This window comes from Alligator sinensis, unplaced genomic scaffold (genome assembly GCF_000455745.1).
Source record: "Alligator sinensis unplaced genomic scaffold, ASM45574v1 scaffold455_1, whole genome shotgun sequence".
In the NCBI taxonomy this organism is placed as follows: domain Eukaryota; kingdom Metazoa; phylum Chordata; order Crocodylia; family Alligatoridae; genus Alligator; species Alligator sinensis.
In genome coordinates, this window is record NW_005842142.1 from 2,031,647 (window position 1) to 2,059,496 (window position 27,850).

General features: G+C 41.8%; 1 protein-coding gene across 5 annotated transcripts in view; it reads left to right on the forward strand.

The window, feature by feature from the left end:
• The window catches only part of APBB1IP (amyloid beta precursor protein binding family B member 1 interacting protein), an 86,914-nt gene that overhangs the window by 43,216 nt on the left and 15,848 nt on the right, over positions 1 to 27,850 (forward strand). For all 5 annotated transcript variants that reach the window (XM_006025361.3, XM_014520709.2, XM_014520710.2 and 2 more), the window contains exons 7-10: positions 3,391 to 3,512; positions 12,061 to 12,135; positions 14,032 to 14,175; positions 16,496 to 16,606. In XM_006025361.3, the coding sequence (XP_006025423.1) occupies positions 3,391 to 3,512; positions 12,061 to 12,135; positions 14,032 to 14,175; positions 16,496 to 16,606 (452 nt within the window). The remainder of the gene's footprint in view (positions 1 to 3,390; positions 3,513 to 12,060; positions 12,136 to 14,031; positions 14,176 to 16,495; positions 16,607 to 27,850) is intronic.

Sequence of the window (27,850 nt, forward strand, 5' to 3'; positions counted from 1 at the left end):
GGAATGGAGCTCAAGGCTGATGTCAAGTGCAGAGCCTTTTCTTCTGTACCAAATCAGATGGGTACACAGGTATTCATTTGCAGAAAGACTTTTTGATTTTGGGAGATTAGAAATGCATCATGGTATATCTTCTGTGACTTCAGCTGTTCAGAATGCCATAGCAGAAAAAGGACTGACAAACTGTATTAGTTTTAGTGGTTAGGGTTTCATGTGTTCTCCTAGAATAGTCCTTGATTACTATAGTAGGAAGATTTGCTGAAGTATATATAGCTTAAAAGGTGCTTAAAGACATTTTATTATATCACCTCCTTGTATAAGAATTCTATCATATTTTTTATGTTGACTATGTGCAAGAAGCCTCAGATAGATAACAAGTGAGTAGATACTCCCAGGAGTCCAAGCCATTTTTATACCAAAACATTCTTGTTAGAGTAGTTTACAGCATGTCTATTATGAGAGATGGTATTTTTAAATAAAATGACTAGCTTTACAGAAAACTTCAGGACATTTCTTTGAAAGCTTGACAGTGGTATAACATGGGGTTGTATGTGCCTGTTTATAGTTTGTGAGAGTGAACAGCTTAATATTTCACTTAAGATGTCCCCATATTTAGAGTTGCTGCATACCAAGTTCTTCATTATAGAAGTCTAATTCAGCTATTCTTATAAACTTTGTTTATAAAAATGTTGCAAACAATGGATGCGTGCGTGTGCGTGCGCATGCACACACACACCCCAAAAATAGTCTAAACCAAAAAAAAATCTCCTGATACTACCCAAGCACAGTGAGGATATCATGCCTGAATCTGAAACAAGAGGAACGAACATAGGACTGGAAATCAGTAGACCATATTTTGACGTTGACACCAGGTAGAACAGGTGGATTGAAAAGAAAGAACTTCACTATTAGGTCTGACATCTTCATCATCATTGTAAGACTGAGGATCAACATGGCAGCACTGGTCTTTCATCACCTTGATCATCAGCCAAGTTCCTGGCAAATGAGGGCAAAGATGGACCCATTACAAGCTCTGTCAACTTTAGGAAAGTTGGAAACACCACTTGGAATGTGAGACTTGCATTCCTGTGGTTTCTTCCCTGCCTCCCATCTCCTTTTCCTTTTTCTACCTTGTTACTTTTCTTTCCTTTCTTTCTCTTTCTACCTTAAGAAAAAGCAGGTTCAGCCTAGCAAGACTATATCGTTTGCAATATTGCTGTGAATGCGTGACAAAAATCAGCTACAAGAAATGACATAAGCAGCCAGTACAACTTTGCCAGGTGCTAAAGTGCCTGTCTTTCTCCAGGAATGAGGTTGCAAGTATGGCTCAGCACTAAAAGCCCAAAGCAGCATTTTTGTCTGCTGTTCTTTTCTTCATCCTTTTTTGTGGGCATTCACCTTGTTGTTTGGTTCCAACAACAATAGTTCCAGCCCCTCAACAAACTTTTTCTCCTTTTCCCAAAAAGGCCATTATTACCACCTTTAATACCATCTGAAAGATATCAAGCAGGGAATGGTTTCTTTCTTTTTTGAATACTCTACCAAAAAAGGGAAAGGAAATAAGACAGATTGTTGAAGTGAAAGCTTTATTACTTTACGTTTCAAATGTTTTTCACTGTTCTGCTTAAAAAAAAAAAAATCAGTAAGACTTTTAATGGTGATAGCTTACCATGGCACAAAGCAGGTCATGGTCTATGTACTTGAAAGAAAGGGTTTAATGGTGTACAGTCACTGTGTGCTGTTAACACTTTAGGTTTTCCAGGCCCGTTTCTTTCATCAACTCTAATACAACAGAGTGCACTATGTCTTCTCTGTTCTTCAGTATTATCACTGTGGGTGGGTTATGGTTATGATTTGAAATGCCAGTATCCTCACTAACACTAGCACCACCAGTATGGAATCTGATTATTTAACAAAAGCTGAGGTGGACAGGGCAAAACTGCTATACTCCAAACTCAGCCAAGGACAAAGGACATGTGGGGGCCAGAGGAAACACTTTTAGGACACCACGGCAAACATTAAGAAGTATGGCATTGACACCTCAAATTTTGGAAAAAACTAGCCTGGGACAAGGCTACACGGTGATGCCTTGTGAGAGAAAGTATATCTTACTTTGAGGAAAACCGTCTTGCCCTGGAGGCAGAAAAACAACAGGAACGGAAGGAAATGAAACAAGACCAAGAAATCCATAATCTGATGCTCCCTTTAACCACCACCTGTAGCGTTTGCCAGAGAGTGTACGGCTCTAGGATCAGTCTTCTTAGCCATCAGTGGACTCATTTATAACCCTTTACTTGATCTGTGGGGGTGATCATCCTTGACTGTGCAGGATCACCACTGCTACCGCCACTCATTTGAAAGTAATTTCAAAATTATACTGCTGCCTTCTAGGAAAATATTTACTCTTCTGTCCCCTAGGTTTTTTGCAGTGCTTTGTGCTTTCAATCCATTATAGAAATATCAGTTGGTGCATTACACTATTTGTCTTGCTGAAGAACAACTCTGTGCATTCAGCCTGGTTCTCAATATAATCTTCTGGAATTGTGGAAAGCTGACAATTCTCAGAACTGATTATGGCCGGGCCGTGTTTTATCCTTTCAGCTGAGCGAGTGAAAGAGGGTCTGAAAAAAGCAAGAAACACAAGAAAAGACCAACAGAGTATATATTGCATCGTCATCTCTTTTTCCCCATAGGAGATGTGGGTTCAAGTCCTCAAGCACTCTCAGGCCGAGAATGGAACCCACATGAGTCTCCCACATCTTGTGGGAGGGCTCTTCATTTCCCTGTTGGTTAACAAAGATAGAACTCCTGAACCAAAACATTTCAGTTCCAGGCAAATAGAACATTTCCTTGAGTTATTTTTTCCTGAAACACACCACCACCCATGTGTGCTCTAGACCTGTTTATATACTTAGAGAGAAGGAGCTAAGCATTTACATCACTCTGTTGGAAGCTCAGAGATTTAGGACACTCAACAATTAGAGCTTTGGAGACAAGTCAGTGCTGCCCCAGCAAAAATGAATTTGTATTCAGTTTTGCAGTATACTTCATGTTCGTATTATAAATCAGTGAAACACATTGGGAACAGCTGCACTAATTCCATCCTTTGCACTAGTCAACTATGCCTCCGAAAACATATAGTGCATCTTAGACATGGGGCCAACTCGAGGGGGATCCTGAAGCTACATGATGCTTACTGTGTAGCTGGTTTGCTCTTCTATATGACATCATTTTAATGTGGTTTTGCTCCCTTCTGTGCAATGGAAGGGAGTCCATGGCTCTCAGATTTTGAAGACCTATCAGACAGTAATTATTCAGAGATGGGAATTTCCATTTGCAACGTCTGAGGTGGGGAGGTGAGCATGTCTTAAGTTACTTTTTTTGTCTCTCTAGAAAGATTTTTTGAAGACCATGAAAATGTTGTTGAAGTCTTATCAGACTGGACCCGGGACAGTGAAAATAAAATGCTGTTTTTGGAAAAAAATGAAAAATATGCAGTGTTTAAAAATCCCCAGGTAAGGGAACACAATGTTTGTAAATCAATCTAAAATGCTGTGGTTTGCCTGTACCATGTTTTATCTGCTTTTCAAGTTCATGGTTAGAAAATGCAAACTTGCAGTTTCAGGAACAAAGCACAAAAGAATTTTAGTCTTGCTTCCTCTCGCCTTCCATCTGCAAGGTTCCTCTCTATCTTGGCCTACACTGGCAAAGTCCCCTACTGGGGTGGTTCCAGTAATGAAATCTGTTGCGTAAATGCAGAGCTCAGAGCCACAATTAGATGACCAGTTGTAAAAACATAGGTTTTGTCCTACAGCTTCCTTCATCACTACCACTGATGGACCCTCAAGATCTGCTTGTGTCCAGTTGTGACTGGTGTTATATGCAGCTTTAGAAACACAATGCTGCGTCCTAAGAAAAGAGTTTATATATTCCACTAGCCCTCTGACACTATTAATTTTATAAATGAGGACCTCATCACTAAAATGTGTATGATATAGGCTTCCATGCAAAGTCCTGTCACTAGTATGTTAAGTGGCAGAAATCACAGAAACAAAGACCCAAAGATATACAGATGATGAATCCCAGGGAGTCCTGGTTTCTATCTTTGTCAGCATCCATTATCCCCTTGAGCATCTGGTTTGATCTTGAGCCCAGCGATTGGAAAATGTAGTCACTATTCCCAAAAACAGAGTCAAATGCATAATCTTGCTCCGCTCTCATTTTAGGACATCTCTCTTGAATAAATCAATGCCTCAAATGAAACCTGCAAAAAGGAATCCTCCTTCAGTCATGTAGTCAGTGATCACAGGAGGGGAACAAAAGCTTTTACTGCAGTGAGCATGGACTGGTGTTTGATTTTTAATATTAAACAATTTAACAAAGTTTGAAAGCAAACAGTACAGGATGGCTGGAGCTGCCATGCTTTCTAGACGTGTCATAATTTGCCTAGTTACTGGGATTGTATGTTTGAATCCTACACCAAAGATGTGATTCTTGGTAGCATGGAACAGTCCAGTGAGCAGTACATTTCCCAGCAAGCCAATACCTTCACTAGGGATGGGCAAGCAGAACATTAGCCCTGTGCACCACTTAACAGTGTCATCATGGTGGTCCCTGGGGAATCTGCACACTGGCAGCAACAAGAACAGCTGCCAGTATGCAGAGAGCCTAGCAAAGGTCTTTAGAAATAAACACAGAGTGAGACAAAAGCAGGGCAATCAATAATTCTGTCTTAATACTCTCTCAGGACAGATATCTATTTTAGGCTTGATCCCAAAAGGTGCAGGACACCTGCAGTTTTCGCACTTCATCAGGGGATCAGTATCTGTGGGTCAACTGCAGAGTTACTGGTATATATAGAAACTGGTTTCCTCAAGGTGGCATGATGGTCCTTTCTGCAACATATATTACCAGGCAAACCAGCACTTACGTAATCTCTGGTACTAAGGTGTACTTGTGACCACTAGATAATGGCCCACTTTCCCAAACTGTAGTTCTAAATATGCTTGCTGGAGATCCACAACAATCTTTGGTTCAAACCTTATCTGGATCACAGCATAGATCTCTGCCACTTAAGCAAAGGAGAAGCTCTGTTAGCTAGTACTAGCAGTAGATCCTTATCTCCTTGTAGTGGCTGGTCCCCAGAGGATATGACATATTTCATGTGTTGGTAAACCACCTCCTACAATCATTTATGAAACATGCCTCTAGAACTCTCAAGATCAATTGGGATTACAGATGGGGGTGGGGGGAGGGAGTGACCTTTATACTTTTGCCAAGCATGTACTGTCCCACTAATCTTTGTAGCCATGTTCAAAAGCCAGTTAGTCGCACCAGACAAGCCCTCTCTAATATTATATATATTTAAAAAACACTTGCAAAGGAGTACTTTCATCTTCAAAATGCAAAAATGTCTTGTTTTGCATGAAGACATGTATATCATCATCACACCCTTTGTGATATAATTTACTGTGCCAGAGAAATTACGTTAAGAGTCTGTTCCATGGATCTGCAGCAGTGACTAGAAGGTCACAAGTCTGTAACTAAAGAGTGGAACGCTAATACATATTGGTATGCATACACACAGAAGAAAACCTTCCCAACACTTTAATGCAGTGATTGCACTGATGCAGTGATTTTGTGCTGACCTTTTGAAAAAGAAAGGTGATTTGTTTCTTGACACCTATATTCAAAGGGCTTGGAAAACTGTTACAACTTGAGGAAGATTGTAATAAGAAATTTAAAAAAGGAAATACTTGGTTTCATTTGGGTTAGTTCATTCCCCAGGAACAGCTGAATCTGAATTCCTGAACCCAAAAGTTTTTTTTCCTGTTGTTTTTAAAACGCTCTAATTTTGGTTCTTCTCTTACACAGATTTTGGTTTCCTGACTTGCACTTTTTTCTTCTCACAAATAAGAGAAATTCAAGTCCTGAGGGTCACATCATGAACGTTTTCTTTATATCTTTAGTAAAAATGACTTAGAAGTATTTACATAAAATTGGTGAAATTTTAGATAGGGGCTGCTCTGTGTTTTAATTCTGCCATTGGTAAGCCAGGAGGAAAAGCTACAGCTATGAGCCTCACAACTGAATTCCTGTATCAGACTTCTGTTTCTATCCAAGATCTGATGTTTGAGGGTCTAAGCAAGCAAAAGAATACAAAAACTCTTGATAAAATTAAGAGGTTCTGGAAAAATTCCAAACACTTAATTTTGTAGAACAGCTATGAAAAATTCTGTTTGACTTTTTATTTTGTAATAGGTAGTGTCAGATTAGAGTAGACAATAGAGTTTAGGTAAGGGAAACTAAGACCCTTGGCTGATGTTCAGTTAAAGCCCTTATGGAATTTGATCCACAGCCCCAATGATCATGGTTCCTGCCATGCTACATGAACATGGCAGGAAGGACAACTATACCATATTGCCAGTTCAGGGGAGTCTGGGATGATGATCCCGGGCTCCCCTTGAACTGGCAAGAAGCAAGCCAGTCAGCTGATCAGGGCTTCCAGACTCAGGAGCACTTTGAAGTCAAAGTAGGGTTACCATATTTTGCAGCTTCAAAAGAGAGGACACCTGAGGCGGGGGAAGGGGTTATATGATTGTAGGGGGGTAGGGATATGCCCATGCCCTGCCCCTACCCCTCACTCCCAAGCCACAGCTCCCCCCACCATCCCTGCTGCTGCTTCTCACTCTTGACCTGCAGCGCCTGTCCCTGGTAATACCCCTCACTCCTTACCCGCAGCCCCCTGTCCCCACCCAGCCCTGCCAGTGCCCCTCACTCCCAACCCACAACCTTCTGCCCTCCCCACCAGCCCTGCTGCCCATACAGCTCTCTGCTGCCCCTGAAGAACCCCCCCACCCCCACCCCACTACAGCCCCAGTACCGGCAGGGGTGCGTGTGTGTGCACGCGCGTGCGTGTGCGCGCGTGTGCATGTGCACGCACACACACGCACACACACACACACCTGCCTGCAGCTGCTAGGCCCGCACACAGAGCATGTGATGCCCTGCCTCCAATCACCTTCCCCTGCTGCCCCCAGCATCAAGCAGCTCCTTGCTGGGGTAGAGGCAGAGCAAAATCCTGGACATTTGCTGATATTTTAAAAAACCACTTGGACCGAAATGGGAGGACCCAAAAAGAGGACATGAGCAGGAAAACCTGGACATATGGTAACCCTAAGTCATAGGTTCCTGTGTGCTCCCAAGGCTGGGAGCTCCAGTCAGCTGATGCCTGGCCACGTGTTCAATTTTAGGTGTGATGGGTACCGGCCACAAAATTATTACACATATTTTGTGGAATAACTTTGTGTTTTATTATCTGTTTTATTGCATCATTAACTGCATGAACATGTGACCAGATTACTACTTAAAACATCATTAACTAGTTAAGTTCTTCTTAAATAAATGTAAGGTGTGCCAGGAGCCTAAATTTAAAATCCAATCAGTTAACTAACTTTTATAATAGTTTCATCTAATACTCTCTGCCCATACTTACAGCTTTGCAATCACATTTTTTTTAAATAATTGTTTTTCCCTCCTCTCCAACTGTGAAAGATGCATACAAACAATACAGGGAAAGGAGTGAAACTGCTGGTAAACACAGTGCTGACAAACATGCAAAGAAACTGAAAATAGACTAGAGGCGTTTTTTCTGAGTTTTTTTTTTTCTTTTGAAGTGTTCTCTATTTTTTGTAAATCTTAGTTACTGTTATCAGATCATATGTTAATGAATCTCTTACACTCAACCCTCTATTATCATGTTCACTGAACATAGCAAAGCAAATATTCTTCCTCTTAAATGGAAGAGGAAGTGTGGTGCCTCTGTCTAACAGTATGAACTTTGTTATAGCTCAGTTTCCTGAGCTGCTTTGCATCTTCCTCCTCCATATTTGCATTTGTAATTTTCTAAGTGGCAGAGACCAGGCAGACGCATGTTGATGTAGGGAGTGCAGGGCGTTCTTCAGTATATAGTCAAGATGGCTACTAGACACACTTGCTGACAAACAAAGCTTTGCTCAGCATTCTTCTGTTTTAATTCAGTTTTGTCTACAGTTTAAATTTTCTTTAACTCTCCTAAAATGTTCCATTTTAACGGGGTTTTTTGTTTTTAACTACTTATGTTTTTGGCCATCTTTTGACCTGCTTTCTGACAAAGAATATAATTTGGAAACTCTGGCCAGAAACAATCAGTCATTTTCAAATGAGTACGGTCACACCATACAAAAACATACTTTTGTCAGTATAAAAATAATGTTGCAGCCTTTTTTTGAACAACTGCAGTATCGCTGATATTTGGTACAAAAACAATCCCTAGGATAGTTGTGGAGCCATGCTATGGAATGGAAGACACCTATTTAGAGTTGGCTAAATTATAATGGTTTTTGGGTTATTTAAAAGCGTAACTGCATGCATAACAATCAAAGATTCCTCAATTTTCTATTGCCAAAGCATGCAAGTAATTTCTGGTTTCATTCATATTGGCTGGGGGGTTAACCACTTCTGGCCTTGGATTTGTGTAACTAGTAGAGTATGGTGCTATTTTTGAGGACATGCACAAGTATGCATAGAAGACCATCTGCAGGTGGTTTTTTAGAATCTCACTTCATTTTAGTCTGTGTTCAAAGCTATTAATCTATGCACATTAATCTATGCACTTTCATCGGTGGGAAATTTTGTGCAAAGTGTAGAACTATTTCCATCATATAGATGCTCTCTTTATATTCTTTAAACACATGCACAGACGTGAACCCCCCCTCCCCCCCCATAGCATGCACAAAAAGAAACATCTGAATGTTAAGGAGGAAAACAAACAAAAGCAAAGTGAATACTGCCTGCAAAACTGAACACTGCCCCCTTGTGTATGTGTCTTATGATGCAACCTGGAATTATGGCCACATTCTCTTTTTTTTCTGCAGGAGCCTTGCTGCCTTCAGCAGTCTGAATGGGCAGCATGTAGCAAATGAGACAGTGATCCGTAGAATCTTTGCATCATTCAGTTCACAGTCTGGATGATGGATAGTTAATGAGGGATAGGTCTATTCATTGAACAAAGAATATAAAGATCAGTAAGGAGCAGCTGCATCATTTACTGCACACTGTCTGTCCTGTGCAGTGATGCATGCTGGGGTCTTGTGGAAGAATACTTTATAATCATGTAATGAAAAAAATGGTATGCACATGCATACCAAACCCAAACTGAAGTTACTCTGATAACCTCAACCCTGCCGTTTACTGATTTGAGAGCTTCACTTTGCAGCTGTAGTAGACCTTTAATATATATTTTGGTAAAACTATATATTCTAATGAGAAAAAAATTGCACTACAAACACCTATTTGTTACTGTGAATTGACAAGGAGCTGTTGGATTCCCATTGTGGGTGAAAGAGATGAAAAGCATTGATTGTGGTTTTTTAAACAAATGTCAACACTGACTTTAGGAATTTACAGCACAACACCTGGCTGTTTCTGCCATGTTCAAAGTTCAGTTCGTTTCCACAGCACCTACTTCATTTTCTACAATAACTTAAGCCAGTGGTACTTATACACAAGAGAAAGTAATCGGTTACACAGTTTCTCCCCCAGCCACCTCAGAGGAAACCTTGAAAGTATGGGAAGGTGTCTACACAGCCCATGCAACTTTGAAAATCACAAATACAAAGCACAAAATGAAGCTAAACTGACTAGAGAACCCCTTTGAGAATTACTTCTACATGGTGTGAGGCAAGCAGAAAGAGTAGAGTTGCATCCTTTGCTAGTTCTGCTGCTGCACAGCCTGGCATGAGGAGGAGACATGGCATCCCAGTTCTCTGCTCACATAACGTCCTTTAGAAGTGAGCTGTTTTGGGGCCTGGCAGAGCAGAATGGGAGATGCAGCTGGCTCTTCGTAAACTTCCCTCCTGAGTTCTTTATGAGCACAGCAGAGGATTCAGTCCCAATAGTTACAGACAAGGTGAAACAAAAATAAATTCCTTAAAAAAAAATAAAAAGGAAAATAAGCCACTGGAAATTCCAGTGCTGCCAGTTTGGTTTGTTTGAATACTGTATTACTTTTAACTTTCCGTTCTTTTGTTATCATCCCAAGAGAATCAACCCATCTGTCAAGTAACCTCAGTTCCCTACCACAAACAGACACATCCTCCTTTGGACATAAAAAAATATTCATGCTTGGAACGTGTGTGTATACAGGTCTCCAGCCTTTGTAGCTTGTCTTCACAGTAATGGCCCAACATCCCCAGGCCTGATGCTTCTTCAGAAAGTAAACAGTACCTTTTAAGGTGACCTGTGACTAGTGGACTTGTGGACACATGTGGTTGCCTGGTACACAATGAATGCTGTTCTGATCAACAGGAGAAGACCACCCAGTGATAAAGTCAGTACAGTATGTGGTCTCCTTCCTGAGGCCTAAGTTACTGAAGGATAATAAATGTCATGTCCTGTCAGATTTCAGGGAGATGGGAAACAACAGGAAATAAACAATAATACATTAAATGAATGCTGACAAGTGAAAAATGAAACAACAGGCTGGTATAACTTATATTTAAATGACAAAACCCTGCTTCGCTGATAAAAAGCAGCCTTGCTAGTGATCCAGCCAGGCTGTCTCTATTAAAAGTTCTCGCTTTACCATGGACTGTGTCAACACAGGGTGGTCCTTTTTTTTCCCCTCCTGAATAAATGCCAGATGCTAAACACAAACCACTCATAAACTGAGAACCTTTCTTTTCTTAAGGACATCAATAGTCTGCATTGGTGGCTAAGTCATGGCCAGATCGAGATAGTCACTTTATGAACCCATTCTTGGTGATGCAGCAGTGATAAGGACCACTCCAACTAACATCTTTTACTGGGTTAGTGGGGTTCTGCCACTGCTCCATTTGAGGCAAGACCAGGTGATTTCAGCCTGCCCATATGCTATCTTGATGTGGAAGAGAGTTCATCTCAGAGCCCAAGCAGCTGAGCAAAGTCCTACCAGGGCTTGTGTTGCTAAATTCTTTAGGCACGTTTGAAAATTCCTCCCGCCTTAAGTGCACCAGCTTCTGTGTAACATCAGGCCAGCAGAGCTATGAGAGAGCATGTCAGCAAGGTTCAGAGCAGTAGGTTTCAGGATAGCAACTGCATTGAGATGAAGTGGCTACTTAGTCCTTTCCAAACCACTGTTTTAGGCTGTCAGTAGACTTGGTAGGCATCATGAATGGACATTTTAGCCACTTTAAAAAGGGGATGGAGAGCTGCTGCTGCTGCTTGGGAGTGTTACATCTCCATGATCCTGTTGCATTTAAAGTTGGAGTGGTTTTGCTATACTTGTGTCACCATAGGATCATGAAAATGCAACAGTAGCTCCAGGTATCAGGCTTGCCCATTTGGCATATTGTGCATTTTAAAATGATCTTTATTTAAAAATGTATTTCTAAAGCTCCACTGAAAAACAGTCTGTCATGAGCCTTGCACTCGTGCAAACTACTGTACAAAATGCCACTTGAAAAAGGAGCTGTGGTTACATTGGCAGACCGGATTCCTCTGCTGATAAACTGCTTGCTGCTGGTGTTGCAATGTGGGAAAGTAGTCTCTGAGATTGCATGTGCAGATGGAGAGTTTAACCACTGCATGTTCCTCCTATTGCTGGCAAATTTCTTGTTTCATTTCAGATCCAGGCTACCTTTGGGTCTTTTCTGATTTCTGGGACCAATCTGCATGGAAGTTCCACAGTTTCCCAGCCCATACTCATCCCAAAGTTAATAGAGGATTGTGTACATTAATATATGCAGCTTCTCCTCCTCCCTCCCCTCCCCCCACTCAGTTTTTAAACTAATTGGGAATGGAAAGTTTTAACTGTGTGGGCCACATGAATTTTACACTGGGAAAATGGAGTGTGAACCCTAGGGTAAGACACCTACGGTAAAGACCACCTATAATAAGTTTTTGAGAACAATCCTTGGACACCTGCTTTTCATAACTGCTAGCTTGGTTGCAAGAGTTCAGAAAAGCTGAACAACATTACTGTGTGTGTTTGTAGCAAACTGTTCATTTATGTTCAACATCAACTTCTTTTGTTTTTGTAATCAGAATTTCTACCTGGCAAACAAGGGGAAAAATGAAAGCAAAGAAATGAATGAGAAAAACAAAGAGGCTTTGCTGGAGGTAAGCCAACTTGGTGGTGCAAGTGTTGATGAAGCAGAAGTACCCTATATACTACTAGCAGACTGCCACCAACCACTTCTGCTTTAGAATAGCAGCATGTAGCTTTTATGTGCAAACGGGTAACAACAGGAAGTTCTACCATGAGAGTCGTTATATTATCAGCTTTGTTTTTAAGCCCCGTAAAACACCCTGCTGCTCAGCACGGTGAACATGGTTTTCACGCAGTGTTATGAGAACAAAGAGCCAAATTATTCCATTTTTTCTGTTAGCCTGAAATCCTGTAAGTGTATACGCGTAGTCTGAGCTTCACTGTAATGGAAAAGGCATGGAACTATCTGCAGTCATACAGGTTAGGAGTGTGCTTCAGTATTTGTAGGACTAGTGCCTTAGGATAAACTTACTTTTCTCAGAGCCCTCTAAAAAGGTACTTGCCATCAAAGTTCATCTTAGCTCTGAAGTTATCAGTCTGTGTGCAGATTCTACCAATATTATCATCCTGTTCCCAAGTGTGCAAGTTTGGATTCATTTACAATATAACACGCAGACCAAATCAATGTCACTTCTCCTTGGTTTAAACACAATCTACAAGTAACTTGTAATTAAATACTTAAGGGACTCCACCACTCAAGACTAGTGGGGAATAAATGGATCTAGCTAGATCCAGGCAGTTCATAATAAGCATTTGCTTTCTCACAAATCTGCCTACTGGGCAAAACCAATACTCTACAATGCTCTTGAGCCAGCGTGGAGAATCATCTTGCCCTTTTATTAATAGTAAAATTGATTAATAGTAAAACCATTATCTTCTATTCTTTCTAATTAGAAGTAGATATGTAGCTTCTCCACCCAATCATGTCTACACCCAGTTATTATCTGAGCTAGCTCTGTAACTGACAAGTAGCCTCTTACTTGTTTTTAAGAAGCCTGTGTATCTTTTTTGGCCTTTGCTGCTAAAACTCCAGTAGAGCAATCTATCCAGAAAGAGAGCGAGCCAGTATTCCAACAAATTAATGATTACTGCAGATTTCAGGGAATGAATAAAACCTTGTATTTCTTCTGGGCAAGCATTTTAATTTTGATGTACAGGAAGAGAATAACCAATAATAGAATGCCTGGGAAATCTTGCTTCAAAATTAGTACATCATCATGAAGGCACCTAATATTAGCAAAGAAGTCTGATTGTAGTACCTTTTAAATGTAAAACTAAAATAAAAGTATGTTGACATTAAAGATGATGTAATAGGAGCTCCTTTAAGACAATGGAATACATTCACAAACACTGTTGCGAATGCAAGTGCAAAATTTAAGAGTAATTATAAATTTCTATTAATCTGAATCTTTGTTTTTTTATTTTAGGGTTCTTAGTGTCTTTTAGGGACAGTTTTTATGACATTAAATATTTCCCTGCACAGCCTTTAGCTGTATTAGCAGTTGAAAACCAGAATGTGTAATAGTGCTAACAGTGGTCCTCTCTGGACATGTTTGCTCTGGTTAAAATCTTGAGTAAATTATTGCCTACCCCTCACATTCACTCTTACAGTAAGTTCTGTTTCTGGTCACAGGACTTGGCTAGGGGTGACCCAAAATAGAAATTTATCACTCGACAAAAGTTGATCCACTATTACAGCCTTTACAAACATATTCTGGGTCTTAAGTGGAGGGAACAGGGCTTTTATGGGCCCTTTTTCTAGTGTGAACTAAATTGGATTCCCAAGACCTTTTAAGCACTCTAGAAAACTCTTGTTTGCATGTCCAAATGTCCAGCTTTGGAAACTGGCCTTCCCATCTTTATACTCATGCCCACAGAAAGTGCCTTTAAGTGAACACGTTGCCTCTGTATATTAATATGGGTGATTGACTCCATTTATTTTGTGTAATCTAATTCTCGCTGCACAGGAAAGCTTCTGCGGGGCATCTGTCATTGTGCCAGAACTCGAAGCAGCCCTTTATTTAAAAGAAGATGGAAAAAAGTCCTGGAAGAGGCGTTATTTTCTTCTGCGGGCTTCTGGAATCTATTACGTCCCCAAAGGAAAAACCAAGGTCAGGAAATCACAGGAATCATTTTAGCAATAAAGCAATTCATAGAGGTGAAAGTGAAGAACTCCCGAGGTGACATTTTAAGAGCAGTGTTTGGTGCATCTGAGAGAGTTTTCTCTTTGACTGCAACACTTGTGCAAATATTAGGATATGGCCACTGAAATCCTGTGGCCTTTCCCTCATTTTCATTCCTACAGTTAGATAAAAGCATTGGATGAAATCCTGTACCCCTGGAAGTAAATGGTGGGGGGTGGGAATAAATCACAACACTCTTCAGTTGGCATTTCACTGTAAATAATGCCATTGGTATATATATGGTTCTCTGAGAGAGAATTTTAAATGTTAGCAGTCTCATTCTTTGTAACAAAATGCAGATAAAGTAAATCTGTCATTGTTTATAATGAGAGACTGTTGAAATCTATAGTCTGGCTTAAGTCTGTGTTTGTAATCAACTTGTCACACCAATAATTGGTACATGGAAGTACTCCACAATCTTGCATTGTTGTATACCAGACATTTATCCTGAGGTAATCTTTACCTAGAGAAAATGCTCTACTGTTTCAGCTTCTTTAAGGATGCCCTCTCTAGAGAAAGAGGTGAGGTAGAGGCATTCAGGTTGCAAAATCTAATACACTGACATTTACCGTTACTGAGAATTTAAAGAGTCTGCGTTACTAGCCAGCAGAAGATAAGGTAAGAAGAACAAAGTGTATGCAGCTTACTGCCTCTCATTTCTACAGTGAACATCTTGGTACTAGGTTTTGGTATTGTGAGCAGGTGTCAGTTTTCTATTCTGGAGAGAGTTGCCACTTACAGCTTTGTTATGGCTTCACCTTTATTCTGGATGAGGAAGCTTTTACATATGACAGAACCTCATTGTAACCATAACAAATGAAACACACAGAGTTAACAGAACTTAATTGTTCCAATGCTCCCAAAGTGCTACTGCTCAGGTGACCCAGATTCAGAAGCAGAGTGGGACCCAACCCTGGGCAAAACACAAAAGAGATGCACTTAGATAACTGGCCTGCTTGTACAGCAATTTACAGAGTGGCTGCATAACAGTGGTCAAGGGGCTTTCCATTCCTCAACTCCTCTCCTACCCATCTAGCACTCTAAGCAAATATCTGAACCCTAATTGGAAGAGGCTTTACTTCAGTCACATCTCAAGTAAGTTAAATGCCCTCCCTCCAAGATAGCTGGATTGTGAAATTGTTCTCACTCTTTTAAAGTAAAATGCAAATCACAGTAATTAGACATCACTTGAACTAGGTTTAAAAAAATAAAAAACAAAAAACCGTCTTGGTCATTCAAATATATACCTAGACCCATGAAAATGTAAATACCCATGCAAGAAATTGTGCATGTGCTGGTTTTTTGCATGTAGATTGGGCACTAACACTTGAAAAAATGTTCGAACCTAATTGCATCACGATTTCCTTACCAGACCTTTCCCTTCAGTTACTCTACTTCTGGCCCATTCCTCATCACATGAAAAGCAATATTCACAGAGAGTCCAAGAAAGCAGCAGCACTAGAATTTCACACACACACACACACACACACACACACACACACTACCTACTTAAAAAAAAAACATTTTCCTTTCAATTAAATGACTGGGGTCTTGTTTCCTTTCTGATCATCCAATAGAAATAACATTCATGGCATTGCAAAAATATTTGCAGATACATTGTCATTACAGCAACACAACCGGTAAACTATGTTGTAGGTAGAGAGGTGGGAGTGGAAAGAAGAAAAAAATATCTGCCTTGTGGAAAATATCTGCCTTGGAGACCATTTGAAGCAGGAGCAGATGAGATCAGTGTTTGTCTACTAGTGTGTACATTTGCACACATTTTCTGTACATCTCTCAGGAAAGCGGTTTACTTAGAACAAAAGTTAAGGAGACCCCTAATCTATTTCCCAGCTTAGAATAGCAAGAGCAGGCTTGGGAGGGCTACATCTGTATTACTAAATTAAAAATATTCCCTACTAGACAACCAACCACTCTGTTCAGTTTCCCTTAGTTAGTAGCACTGTTACTGACCTTGCAACAAAAACCAGAGAAGATAGTAAAACATGAAAAACTGGAAATTCTAGTGAAATATTTTCATACGGCACGATGCTCTTTTCCTGCTCGTTATAAAGTTCACTGAAATATAAGCATGCTTAGGTTTAAAACTTTCATGCATCAGTAAAGTCCACACTTGAAACAAACAGTAGTATCAAAACAGTTTGAAAACAAGTCTTTAAGTATGCCTGGCATCCTAGTTTTATCCCTTTAATTCCTCACAACAGTGTGCTTGGTTTTTCCTTTTTAGACATCTCGGGATTTGGCCTGCTTTATACAGTTTGAGAACGTTAACATTTACTATGGTACTCAGTACAGAGTGAAATACAAGGCTCCTACGGACCACTGCTTTGTCTTAAAGGTATTTACACGACAAATCTATTTTGTAAACATGTGTTCTAGCTGCTCTCATTTATCATCATGTTCAGTCTCATGATTCTGTGCCTGATCTTGCAAGAGTCATGGTACCTGGCTCATGCATTTGTTAGCTAAATGCCAGGCACTGGGGTAAGTACTATGTCGCATCAGGAACGTTCCAGATGGGGAGCATTAGGATCCAATACTGCCTATTTCCCTCCTGAAGGAAATGCCCCTAGTACTCCAAGGCCACATCCACACAAGCCTAGGCATTTGGCTCCCTGGGGACAACTAGAAGAAGCGCACCTTGGCTCCGTGCTAGTTCTCCCTGGGGAACGCCTTGTACCACACACCCTCTGGCATGTGGTAAGTTACCCCAGGTAGGGTAGGGAAGGCTGGGACCAGCACTGGGCTGGCCCCAACAGGCTTACCCGGGAGCCAGGGGAGGGGTGTCCAAATGAGGGTCCTGGGAGCCACTATTTGGAGCCTGGCTGGCAGCTAGAATGCAGCTCTAGATGGCTTGGCTCTGGTTTTGAGTGGCGTGCGCGACTGCCTTGTACACTACTCTGCTTTTTTTCCCTCCCCATGGGTATTTTTGACCCCTGGATATCCAGGGGTTAGCCCCCCTCCACACACACACACACACACACACACACTGCTCCCTTGCAGCACAGAGAACACCTGAATCTGCGTTATGTGGTGCCACACATGGCCACACTTGTCTGGACACAGCCCAAGGGGTGGATTTGAACCCATGGTGAAGGAACAGAGAACTGTGAGGTCTAGAATGTTATATGTCTAAAATGTTAACTTGCCTTAACTGGACATGGGCTACTAGTGATCAGGAATGGAGATTCCAGAATTGGAATGTATCTGGTGACATTGTTGTATGTGAGAAAAAAGATATGGATTCCTCTTCTACAGCTATATTGAATATGTCTGTGAGACTAACAAGAACCATATGCAAGCATAATATAGAAATCCAAACAATAAGAAGAAGCAGATATTTCTGATGCCTTTTTTCTGGTTATAACTGTATTTAATGGACTCATACAAAAAGAAAAATCTGTTTCATTTCAAATGTTTGCCTGTTTAGTTTGCTTGTGGCCAAATAGATGCAACTTATAGGAATCAGGGAGTCAGCCTGATTTTCTGTAAGCACGTTTATGATTAATACTGGTCAACAGTTCAAATAATTCAGTTTTTGAAAAACACCTTAGGCAGAGTTACTTAATTGGTTTTTGTTAAAAAGGTATGATATGATTTCTTTAGTTTATTTCAGAGTCTTAACCAATTAAGGTAAGTCTGTATAACAGCCTGGAATAATTATTCTTTAAAAAAATTACACACACCTTTCATAGAAAAAAAGACCTGTTTGACCTTCAGCTAGTTTGGGTGAGGATGTAGTAGTTCCTGGTCTCTGCGGACTGAGGGGAAAAGAAGTAAGGCAGTGTTATTTTATGATTGTGTAGATGCTCGTAGTATTTGAAGGCATGGAGCTGGGGACAGAGCTCTTGCAATGTGTATACTAGTGAACAGCCTGTCTTTTGTTTCCATGTGAAAGCTTTCTAGGCAGATTCTCCTGCTGACAAGAAAACGTGAACCAGGTTGCCAGAGAAGAACCAGCCAGCCTTAAGGGTCATCAGTTAATCTCAGCATGAGATCTCTCTGATCCTGCCATGCTTTGAGAATAAAGTCCCTAGGATAAATTAATCAGAAAGGAACAGGTGCAGTAGTTACAAGACACTGGCATTAACCTGTCAGGGCATGTCATAACTATACCATTAACTTGGGCAATTGGAACCATAGTCTTGGTATCCCCACAACAAAGCCCTAGCTTTGTTTCTGCACTCCCCAGTCTGGAAATGGTTCTTTGTGCAGAAACACTCTAGGATTCTCTCTCAGTTAATTGGGTCAAATGCAAGGGAACTTGTTCTTCAGCGGGAGTTGTAGGAAGAGCAGCGGGAGACAATCAGTAGTAGCGATTTAGTCTGCATCCTCTCTGGGAAATGGGTCAGTTCCAGCCTCAGTCAGGGCAGAATCTGTGCTCTACTTCTGCCAGGGGAGCTAGCCCAAGATGAAAGAGTGCTTCTGGGGAGAGGGGTTCAGCTAAAGTGCACAGGAGAGACCAGGTTAACTGTTCAGGGAAGACTCACCCTCAGTGAAAAGAGATTTTTATGAAGAAATGATTCTGTCAGAACTCAATTTTAGTAAGACTGAGACATGAAGAACTGAGACATGGTTGTTTTACACTACATCTTTTAGATTATCCTCACACATACCTCAGCCATATGGAAAGTGCCCTTTGTTCATACAAAGTAGATCAGTAGTTAGCAGAGTAGCCCATGGTAAACAGCAGAGGTGCAGGAAACAACAGAGGTGCAATTTTGCTTTGTGTGGACAAACCCAAGTGAAGTGTTAACCAACTTGTTCAGGTATCAATACGAACATAGTGGTGGCAGCATGGATCTCAGCTTGGGTTACCACCCGAAGATTTACCCAGACTTTTGGGTACGTTGTGCAGCTGGAACCCTGTGATACTGCCAGCTGCATTGTTATCAGTTCCCAAACCAGGTGTTTAAGTCAGAGGAGGCACATGCTTTTGTCACACTTTGGTATTGCAATGTAGACATAACCTAAAGTCCTTTCAGATTAACCTCTTGTCTCTGCAAAACCATGGTAGAATCATGATACACTGTAAATGCAGCTTGCCTATCATTCCTTCCACTTACTGGTTTTAGATATGCTGCAGCCCAGATCAAAGAAGAATCCACCCAAATTGGTGTTTTTCCTCTCCTTTTGTGAACCATCAAGATGCCTCCAGTGATAGTGGAGGAGAAGGTTGCATGACTGAGATTGCTCAAGGGCTTCTGTCCTCTATTACTGTGCTTAGCACATTCAGGAGACTGCTTTCAGGATAATTCAGGAGGGGCTGAGGCTCCAGTGCAGACAGCTGCTTCCTAATGCCAGCTACTATTAGACAGAGACAAGCCCAGCTGAGACTTGCTGAGAGGAGCACAGGTGGCTAATCAGCATCTACCAGAAAGCCAAAGTCATATTGAAATGCCTCTATCTAATCCCCGAGCCATAAACTGAAACTGATATCTTTTTGGATCCCTAAGAAAGTGCAGGCTGGGGAGAGGGTTCTGGCATACCCTTAGTAGCAGAGATAGCATCTTTAGGCATTTGGGGAACTCTAAAGCTTAAGATTATTTTTCCTTATGCATTTGGTCTGTGCTAGGCTATAGCCTTCTGTAAGAGGAAGCTGAACTGCTGGAACAGGCTTTTGGTACCTGAGCCAGGAATCCCATCAGACCTCCCTTCATTTTGTACATAACAAAAATATACTTAGTTATTAAAAATTAGAGCTTCAAAAGAACACAAGCCCCTTTTGGGGGCTGCCCCTGTAAGATGCAGATGTTTCCTATCTTCTTAGTGAACTATACTTAACACAGTGAAAGTGCTCCACCCTTTCCCTTAACATCTGTGCAAACAGATCTTTTCCCTTTAGAAACCAGTCGTGTTGCATCCTCATATCTGACTATTGGCTCATTTAATTTTATATAAGAAGGGAGACCTTATTCAACCAAAAAACCCTGAACACCTCTCGCCACCTAGTTGTGGCTAGAGAATGCTAATATTATGGTTCAAGAAAACTGTCCTGATTTCCTGTACAAACAGGAGAAACGAGGTGAACAGCCAGCTCTGTAAGAAGGACTCTTCATCTCAACCTGCAGCCACACAAAGCCAATGCTTTTCTTTTCCTATCACCTGGCAGCAGGTAGTAGAAAGTAAAATAAGCTTCTCAGTGGAACTGCTTTCCAAACCACCTTGCTGACTCTAATGTCTGCTTGGAGGGACAAAATGAAGATACAGCTTTTGCCTCCTGACTCTCCTCCACAAGAATAAATTACCACTCGTACCTGTAACAAAACAAATAAGTTGAGGGTGTTCTGCACAATTTAGACTAGCACCTTTACACTACACGTTACTATAGACAGGTGACTCTCCTATGACCCCTTTCTTCCTCCTTCAGTAAGTATCTAGAGGAGTACTTCTGGGGTGGGCATGTTGTCTCAATGTCATGTCATCCCAATCCCACAGCCACTGTCATTCCTTTCATGGCATTAGGTTAAAAGTCTTCCAAAGTCAAAGAGAGGCCCCCCCTCCATTAGCAAGAAGGTCCCATTCATCACTTTGTTGGTTCATTTCTATTTTATTTCATAGAAATTTTGAATATTATTAAATATACCGCTAGCATTTGTTCTATGAGGGAGTATACTCACTAGTCTGGGAGCTGGTTGTATCACTGTAATGAATCCTTCAAAGCAGACAAATAGCAAGGTAATCTATATGCAAATTGATTGGTTTAGTCAGTCTGATGTGTCTGAGCCAAAGAATGAATTTAATTATGGTTTATTGGTGCTGGTTTTGCTTGAGTAATCTGAAGGTAATGGTGCATAATGCTGAATTAATCTAGGATGAAAAGAAAGTGGTTTCCTGGGGATAAACTGAGACAAGGGCATCATCATACTCCATTTCCACAGCTGGGTACATTTTCCTTTGCAATCTATCTAGCTAAATTTTCCTGATAGCCTTTGGAGGCTGCCATGCTTCTTTCAGATGTCCAGTTTTCTAGAGACAGTTAAGGCCAAACTCCCTGCCAGAATCGCTTGGTTTGCTAGATTGGAGTTATTCCGGCAGAGAATTTTGTCATCAGTTTGGTCACTGCTGATATGCTCCAAGCCCACACCTACTACACCTCATCAGACACTGAGGCTTGTACATAAAGCATTCAATAGGATACAATTTTAAGGATGTGAAGGTCCAAGGTAAGAGTGTTTGAGAGATTGAGGACAGGAGAGAGAGGTAGAAAAGAATGGTTATCAAGGGAAACCAGAAATGGATGAGAAATGTTGTGACTTCAGATGAGTATTTCAGATCCATGTTCATGACTCCACCACTCATCTGAAGATGGCAAGTGTAGAAAGATGTTATTAATTAGCACTGAACTGTTTCAGACATGCTGAGAAATGAGGTCCTGCCCTCAAGTGTTTACATGTGTATGTTTTTATAGAATTGAGGCCTAAATATACAGATGGAGGGTAGAAAAGGAGAGTGTGAGAAACAGTCTAACAAATGATTTTTATGTGCTGTGTAAAGCCATTCTCTTTAGTTAATAATATCTGTCAATTCCTTTTCTTTAAATGGCTAAACTTAAAATACTACTTCAGCCATTAGGGAAGTGTAGGTCAATTGAAAACATACTTCCCTTCGAATGAGGCAATGTGGCTTATTCATACATTTTCAGCAAATCAGGGAGATGTTTTGGTTGCAGGGAGTTTGGATTTAGAAGCAAATACCAAACTTGGGGCTGATTTTCAAAACGTCTGATATTTGGTTCAGGTTGAAATCAATTGGGGTATGAGTGAAAACCAGCCCTAAAGTACAGAGGCATAGCAAGCTCATTCAGAGGGAGGAGGGAAGCATTACCAGCCTGGGCTCCTTGCTTGGGAAGGCAGCTGCTAGCTACTGCTACTCCTGCAGTAGCTGATGCTGGGGGAGCTCCATTGCATTCACCTCCTACCACACAGATGCACTGCTACATGCAGCGCAGCCTTGCTTGGCTCCTGTAGTTGGGCAGTGCCAGGTTTCCTCCTGCTGTGGTAAAGACCCCCAGCGGGATTCATGTGCCCCCTCATAGTCAGCCCTTAGCGTTGGTGCCCCACTTGCTGCTCCCAGTTGTGTTACTGCCAAAATAGCAGAAACTGAGCGCCCAGGAAACAGGGGCCCAAATGAATGAGCATTTTTTAAAATGCTGGGCTAAATCGAAAGATTGTGGTTTATGTAAAGCTGGCTGCTTACCTAAACCTTCTGGCTATTGTTTCTGCCTCAAAAACTCAGTGTTGATCCATGCATTTGGGGTAAGGAAGCCAGTGAGATGCCTGAGCAGCTTCAGTTAATTTTTTATTTTCATTGCTGAAAGAAGGTGAAGTAAAGAGAGTATGTTATTAAGATAATCCCTGATTTAATACATGCAGACCAGCTACTTTTAGTCATTTGTTTTGGCACAAGCCATAGAAACCACATCTTTCAGTTCCTTCTCTTTAGCTTTTCAGTGTGTACTGTCTTGTTTTCCTGAGGCAACAAGTTTACTTTGTATCTGAGAAAGTAATCTCTGCATAAATTTGGGATTTCTAAAGCTTCTTAGAAATAAGCTCTTAGTATCCAAGTGTTTCTAAATTATTTATCTGCTGTAGTGATGTTTAGGGGGAAAACAGAGCCTCAGAGCAGAGAACTAGGTTTTCATCTCATGGGTGTCCTTTGCTATCAGCCAGATTTTCAGAGGTTTGACTCCTGCTGACTTCCTTTGGAGTGGTGGGTGCCCATTGTGTCTAGAAATCAGACCCTTATCCTGCAGGTTTTGGTTTCTCCATCTGTAAAACAGCAGTGATGCTGTCCAGTCATCATTATTTAGCACCTTGAGATCTACAGAATAAAGCTTTTAGATAAATACTGTAGATTTTATGAAATGTCAGTGCACCATGTAATGATTTTGCAGGCACTATAATATGACAGCTTTTTGTGGCCTTTAACATAGATAAAGGCCGAATTCCCTTCCTGTTTATTTAGCTGTTGTTTGTATGGTATCACTTGTCACTCAAGTCAGGCTTTCAAGAGCCAGACCATTGCTTTTTGAGTTATTCTTTATAATTCAGTTTGTTTTTAGATGTTTCAGAAAGAAAGGTAATAAACCTCTTCAGCAGAAACAGGCGTTTTCACTTTGCTGTCAGATGATTTCAGTGACTTTTCCAGAGCACAATATGCACCGTGTGACAAAATGGCTTATTTCCTTTTAGACCTAGAAACATTGGCTGCAGTTTGCTCACACTTTTGGCAGTTTGTTTCAGAACAAAGAATTGATCCAGCCATGATGTCTGCACAGGCATACCCAAATGCTCACACAGAGCTTATTGCAGGGCTAGGGATCTAGGTCCATATGCTGAGCAACTGACTGTCCTAGGAATCGGAAGCAGTGGGATGTGGAAAGCCTATTTACATGAATGATCTATAGCTTTCCTCTCTTGATCAGGATTTTACATTGGTCAGTCCCCCACAACATTAGTCATTCTGAGTCCAGCCATTCCACATGGTCTAGTAAAGCCTGCAGAATGATTCACAACCTAGGTTATCAATGGAGGATCTGAAGCTGGCATCTTTAGCTTCCATAGCACAGAACTCCACCACTTGTGCTAACACAGTAACTCTACTACCCACTCACAGCAGCAGTCTTATATTTTATGTGGACTAGATTGCATACTACGCACACTTTCTATCAAGGGATGCTTGTCTTAAGCATCTAAAAGTCGATGGGAATCACATTTGAGCCACCCTAAATGTTGGGGGGGTAGAGGGGAGGACACTGTTGGGGAGAGAATTCAGGGCCCTCAATACCAAGATCCCAGCAAGCCATAGAGGTTTGTTCATTTTTGGTGTTCAGAGTTCCAGGCTCTACCTCTGCTGACTAGCTGTGGTGGGGACATTGCACTTAAAGATGCAAAGGCTTTGGACCCTTAGGGTGCATCTACACGTGCATTTAAGGCTGATTAAATTTAATGCGCATTAAGCTAATGCACATTAAGTTTGGTGGGTTTTTTGGTAGGTGTCTACATGTGCAGTGACTTGGGACTAAAGCTAGTACACTTCACACTAAAGTTAATCCCAAGTCAATGCAGCCCTGCCATGTGCCCCTGTGGCCCTGCAGTAGCTAGGCAGACCCGGTCTTAAAGTTAGTGCCAAGGTCACATTTACACGTGCGTTAATGTGCATTAACTTAATCACGACTAAATTTGATACCTGCATTTGCAAGTATCAAATTTAGTCATGATTACCCTAAGTTAATGCTCGTTAAGGGCATGCACGTGTAAATGGGCACCCATAATGCACATTAACTTAGATTAATGAATCTCATATAGACGTGCCCCTAGATTTAGTTTTCTACACCTGGTCCAAAGCATATTAAAGGTGACAGGAGCTTTCCCCCTGACCTTCAGGGGGCTCTGAGTCAGAGTCCATATTAGAGGAAATGTTACTCACAGGAAGAGAGAGCTCATCTTTCAGCAACATAGAAAACAAATAGAAACAGCTGCTATATTAAACAGATTTTTCATAAGGAATATTACTTTATTTGTAATTGAGTGGTAATACGAATGTTAGCTAGATAATGTTACCTGACTAAAGAAAAGCCTGACTCTGTAAGGTGCTATGCTCCTTCACATCCTTTTGAAATCAGTGGTGATTCAGCCTTCTGTTGGATTTAGCCTTAATTTTGTTCTGTACTGATTGTGGCTCTGGTTTGCTGTGGTGGTTAGTGAAAAGAACTGTTAGAAATTCTCTGGAGCAGGCTCAATTCAGCAACTGCAAACACTGGGCCAGATCCTGCCTGCAGAGAGGGGTGTGGGAAAAGTAAACAGCTTCTACCCTTGCATGCTTGCTGGGTTTAGCATCCTTGTCCTCCGTGGCATGCAGAGACATGTCATCAAGCCCCATAGCAGCTGGGATCCTGGCCAAATCCACTCAGATGGGTGTGGTGTTCTTTGTGTGCAGGGGACACTGACACGTTCCGGAGGCAGGGTCCTTCCCCTGAGCAGTCTGTCCCTAAGGCAGGACCGTGCCTGACATGGTAACATGACTGTTCCATGCTACTGCCTACTCAGCCTTGATTTGCAGCCAGGGAGCAAGCTCCTCCCAGTCTGTCCCGATTATTTCAGATAATTTCGTTTTCAAAGTCCTCACAAAAGATGCTATTAAATGTAGCCTGTGAAAAATGGAGGGAGACTTACTGGATCATTAAGCTGCTCTTCATTTTGATGGAAAGATATGGCCCTAAGAAAGTCCAGTGGAAAGGGATTTGATGCCATCTTCTGGACTGAATAGAACATTACAGATCAGAGAAAAGGCTGTCTCTTGAAGGTACATCCAGGGCTGATACTTTCCATATGATATCAGCTCATTGCAAAAAAGAGGAGAGCCTGCTCTGGGATGTTCTGAAGACTGAATCAGACCTCAAGTGGGCAGAGGTAGAGTCTCCCAGAACAAACAGCCAGCAATGCACCTTGATTAAAAAACCCAGTGATAACTATTAATGCCAGGAGTTGTTGGTAGTAAAAGGGCTGGGTTCAAACACCTACATATTTTAAATTAAAATTCCTAAACAGTTCTGGCTTGAGACCTCACAGAAACCTGGGCATCCTTAACAAACAAAACTGCCCCTCTTACAAGCACTGAGGTTGGGACACAGAAAACTGCATTAAGAGAGAAAATACCTCAGCCAAGCACGTGTTTATATGAATAGTAATTAAAATGTTCGCCCCAGTGGGGACGTGGATGATAGTCCTTTGCCTTGGTTGTCCACCTATTCCTGTGAGCCTCCAATGGACAAAAGTATCTCTGATACCATGCTTCCCCACCTTTTCCCTGCAGTGCACCTTTGTGGTGTTTTGCCAGAGAAGCTCCAGAGGTGCGCTCCGGCAGGGAAAGTGCTACTGGGATTCCATGGACAAATGCTTTGTTATCATCTTATCATTGTCTCATGCTGGACTGCCTAACTGCTACAGCTACTGTGGCTCTGTTGGTCCTGTGTGGAGGCCAGAGTTCACTCATTGCTGCCATTACTGTGTGGAGGGGATCCAGTCACGCACAGATTTTTGCTTTTGCATGCATGCACTTGCACACATGTCCAGCACATGCTTCAGCCATGCCATACAAGTTCAGGTGATGGTGTTTCCTCACTTGAGACATTAAGCACAGTTCTGTTGCCCTTTTGCCACAGCTAAAAGGCAACAGTGCTTCATTAACTCCATACCTAAAGCTTGAATGACTATTAACACTTAAAATAGGCATTAACCAAAATGACCAAGCAGGTAACACCCACACAAATGATGTCTGCTCTTCCATCTCCCCCAAATCACCAATAAATGGCAGCAGACAGCTCCTACTCTTGACAATTAGAGCTGCCTTGTGTTTATAGTTTTCAGCGTTGTATCATGGGAGGCTAATTCCTTCAAAATCTAACAACTGAGTAGCTACAATTTTCAGGGAAGTAATCAGACTGAAATTGCAGCAGACTGAGCTGTAGGGGTGCAGTGTCAAGCAGTGACAGGAAGGGGTCTCTGTGCTTAGCAAAGAACAGAAGAGTTCAAAAGGATTTAAATATCCTTGAAAAAACATCACTTTTGATGGCATTTATCATATATAATTCTCTAGCCACAGTACCACAATCTTACACTAGTATTGATGAGGAGCACCCAGGATCAAGGAGAATAGACTCCCACAGGGAGAGGAGTTCAGGACAAGTGGTTGCTCCTCAAGGGAGTGATCCTCAATGCACAAGCTAATTCTATTCCATCTTGGAGGAAAGGCAGCAAGAGGGCACAGCAGCTCCCCTGGCTCTCCAGGGATCTAGCAGACCTCCTGAGGCTAAAAAGAAAGGCCTACAAAGGATGGAGCATGGGATTCACCTCCAAGAAGGAATATTCTGCACTGGTCTGGAACTGCAGGGAGCAAACCAGGAAAGCCAAGGCTGCAACTGAACTCCAACTAGCTTCAAGTATCAAGGACAATAAAAAGTCCTTTTTCAGATATGTGGGGAGCCAGAGGAAAACTAAGGGCAACATTGTACCCCTGCAAAACCAGATGGGACAACTGATGCCCAGGAAAAAGCCAACCTATTAAATGGGTACTTTGCGTCGGTCTTTTATCAGTCCCATGGGACGCCCATGCCCGCAATGGGACAGGGAGGTCCGGGTGAGGGAGATCCCTTGCCCCATCAATGCAGACCTCGTAAAGGAACACCTTGAGAGGCTGAATACCTTCAAGACAGCCGGCCATGACAGTCTACACCCCAGGGTACTCAAGGAGCTGGCAAGCATCATAGCCCAGCCCCTGGCACGGATCTTTGAGAACTCCTGGCGCTCTGGTGAAGTGCCCGAAGACTGGAAGAAGGTCAATGTGGTGTTTATCTTCAAGAAAGGGAGGAAAGTGGATCTGGCAAACTACAGGCCCATCAGTCTGACCTCTATCCCAGGGAAGATCTTAGAAAAGTTTATTAAAGAGGCCATCCTTAATGGACTGGCCGATGCCAACATCCTGAGGGATAGCCAGCACGGGTTTGTTGCGGGTAGGTCTTGCTTGACCAATCTCATTTCCTTTTACAACCAGGTGACCTATCACCTGGACAAGGGAGAGG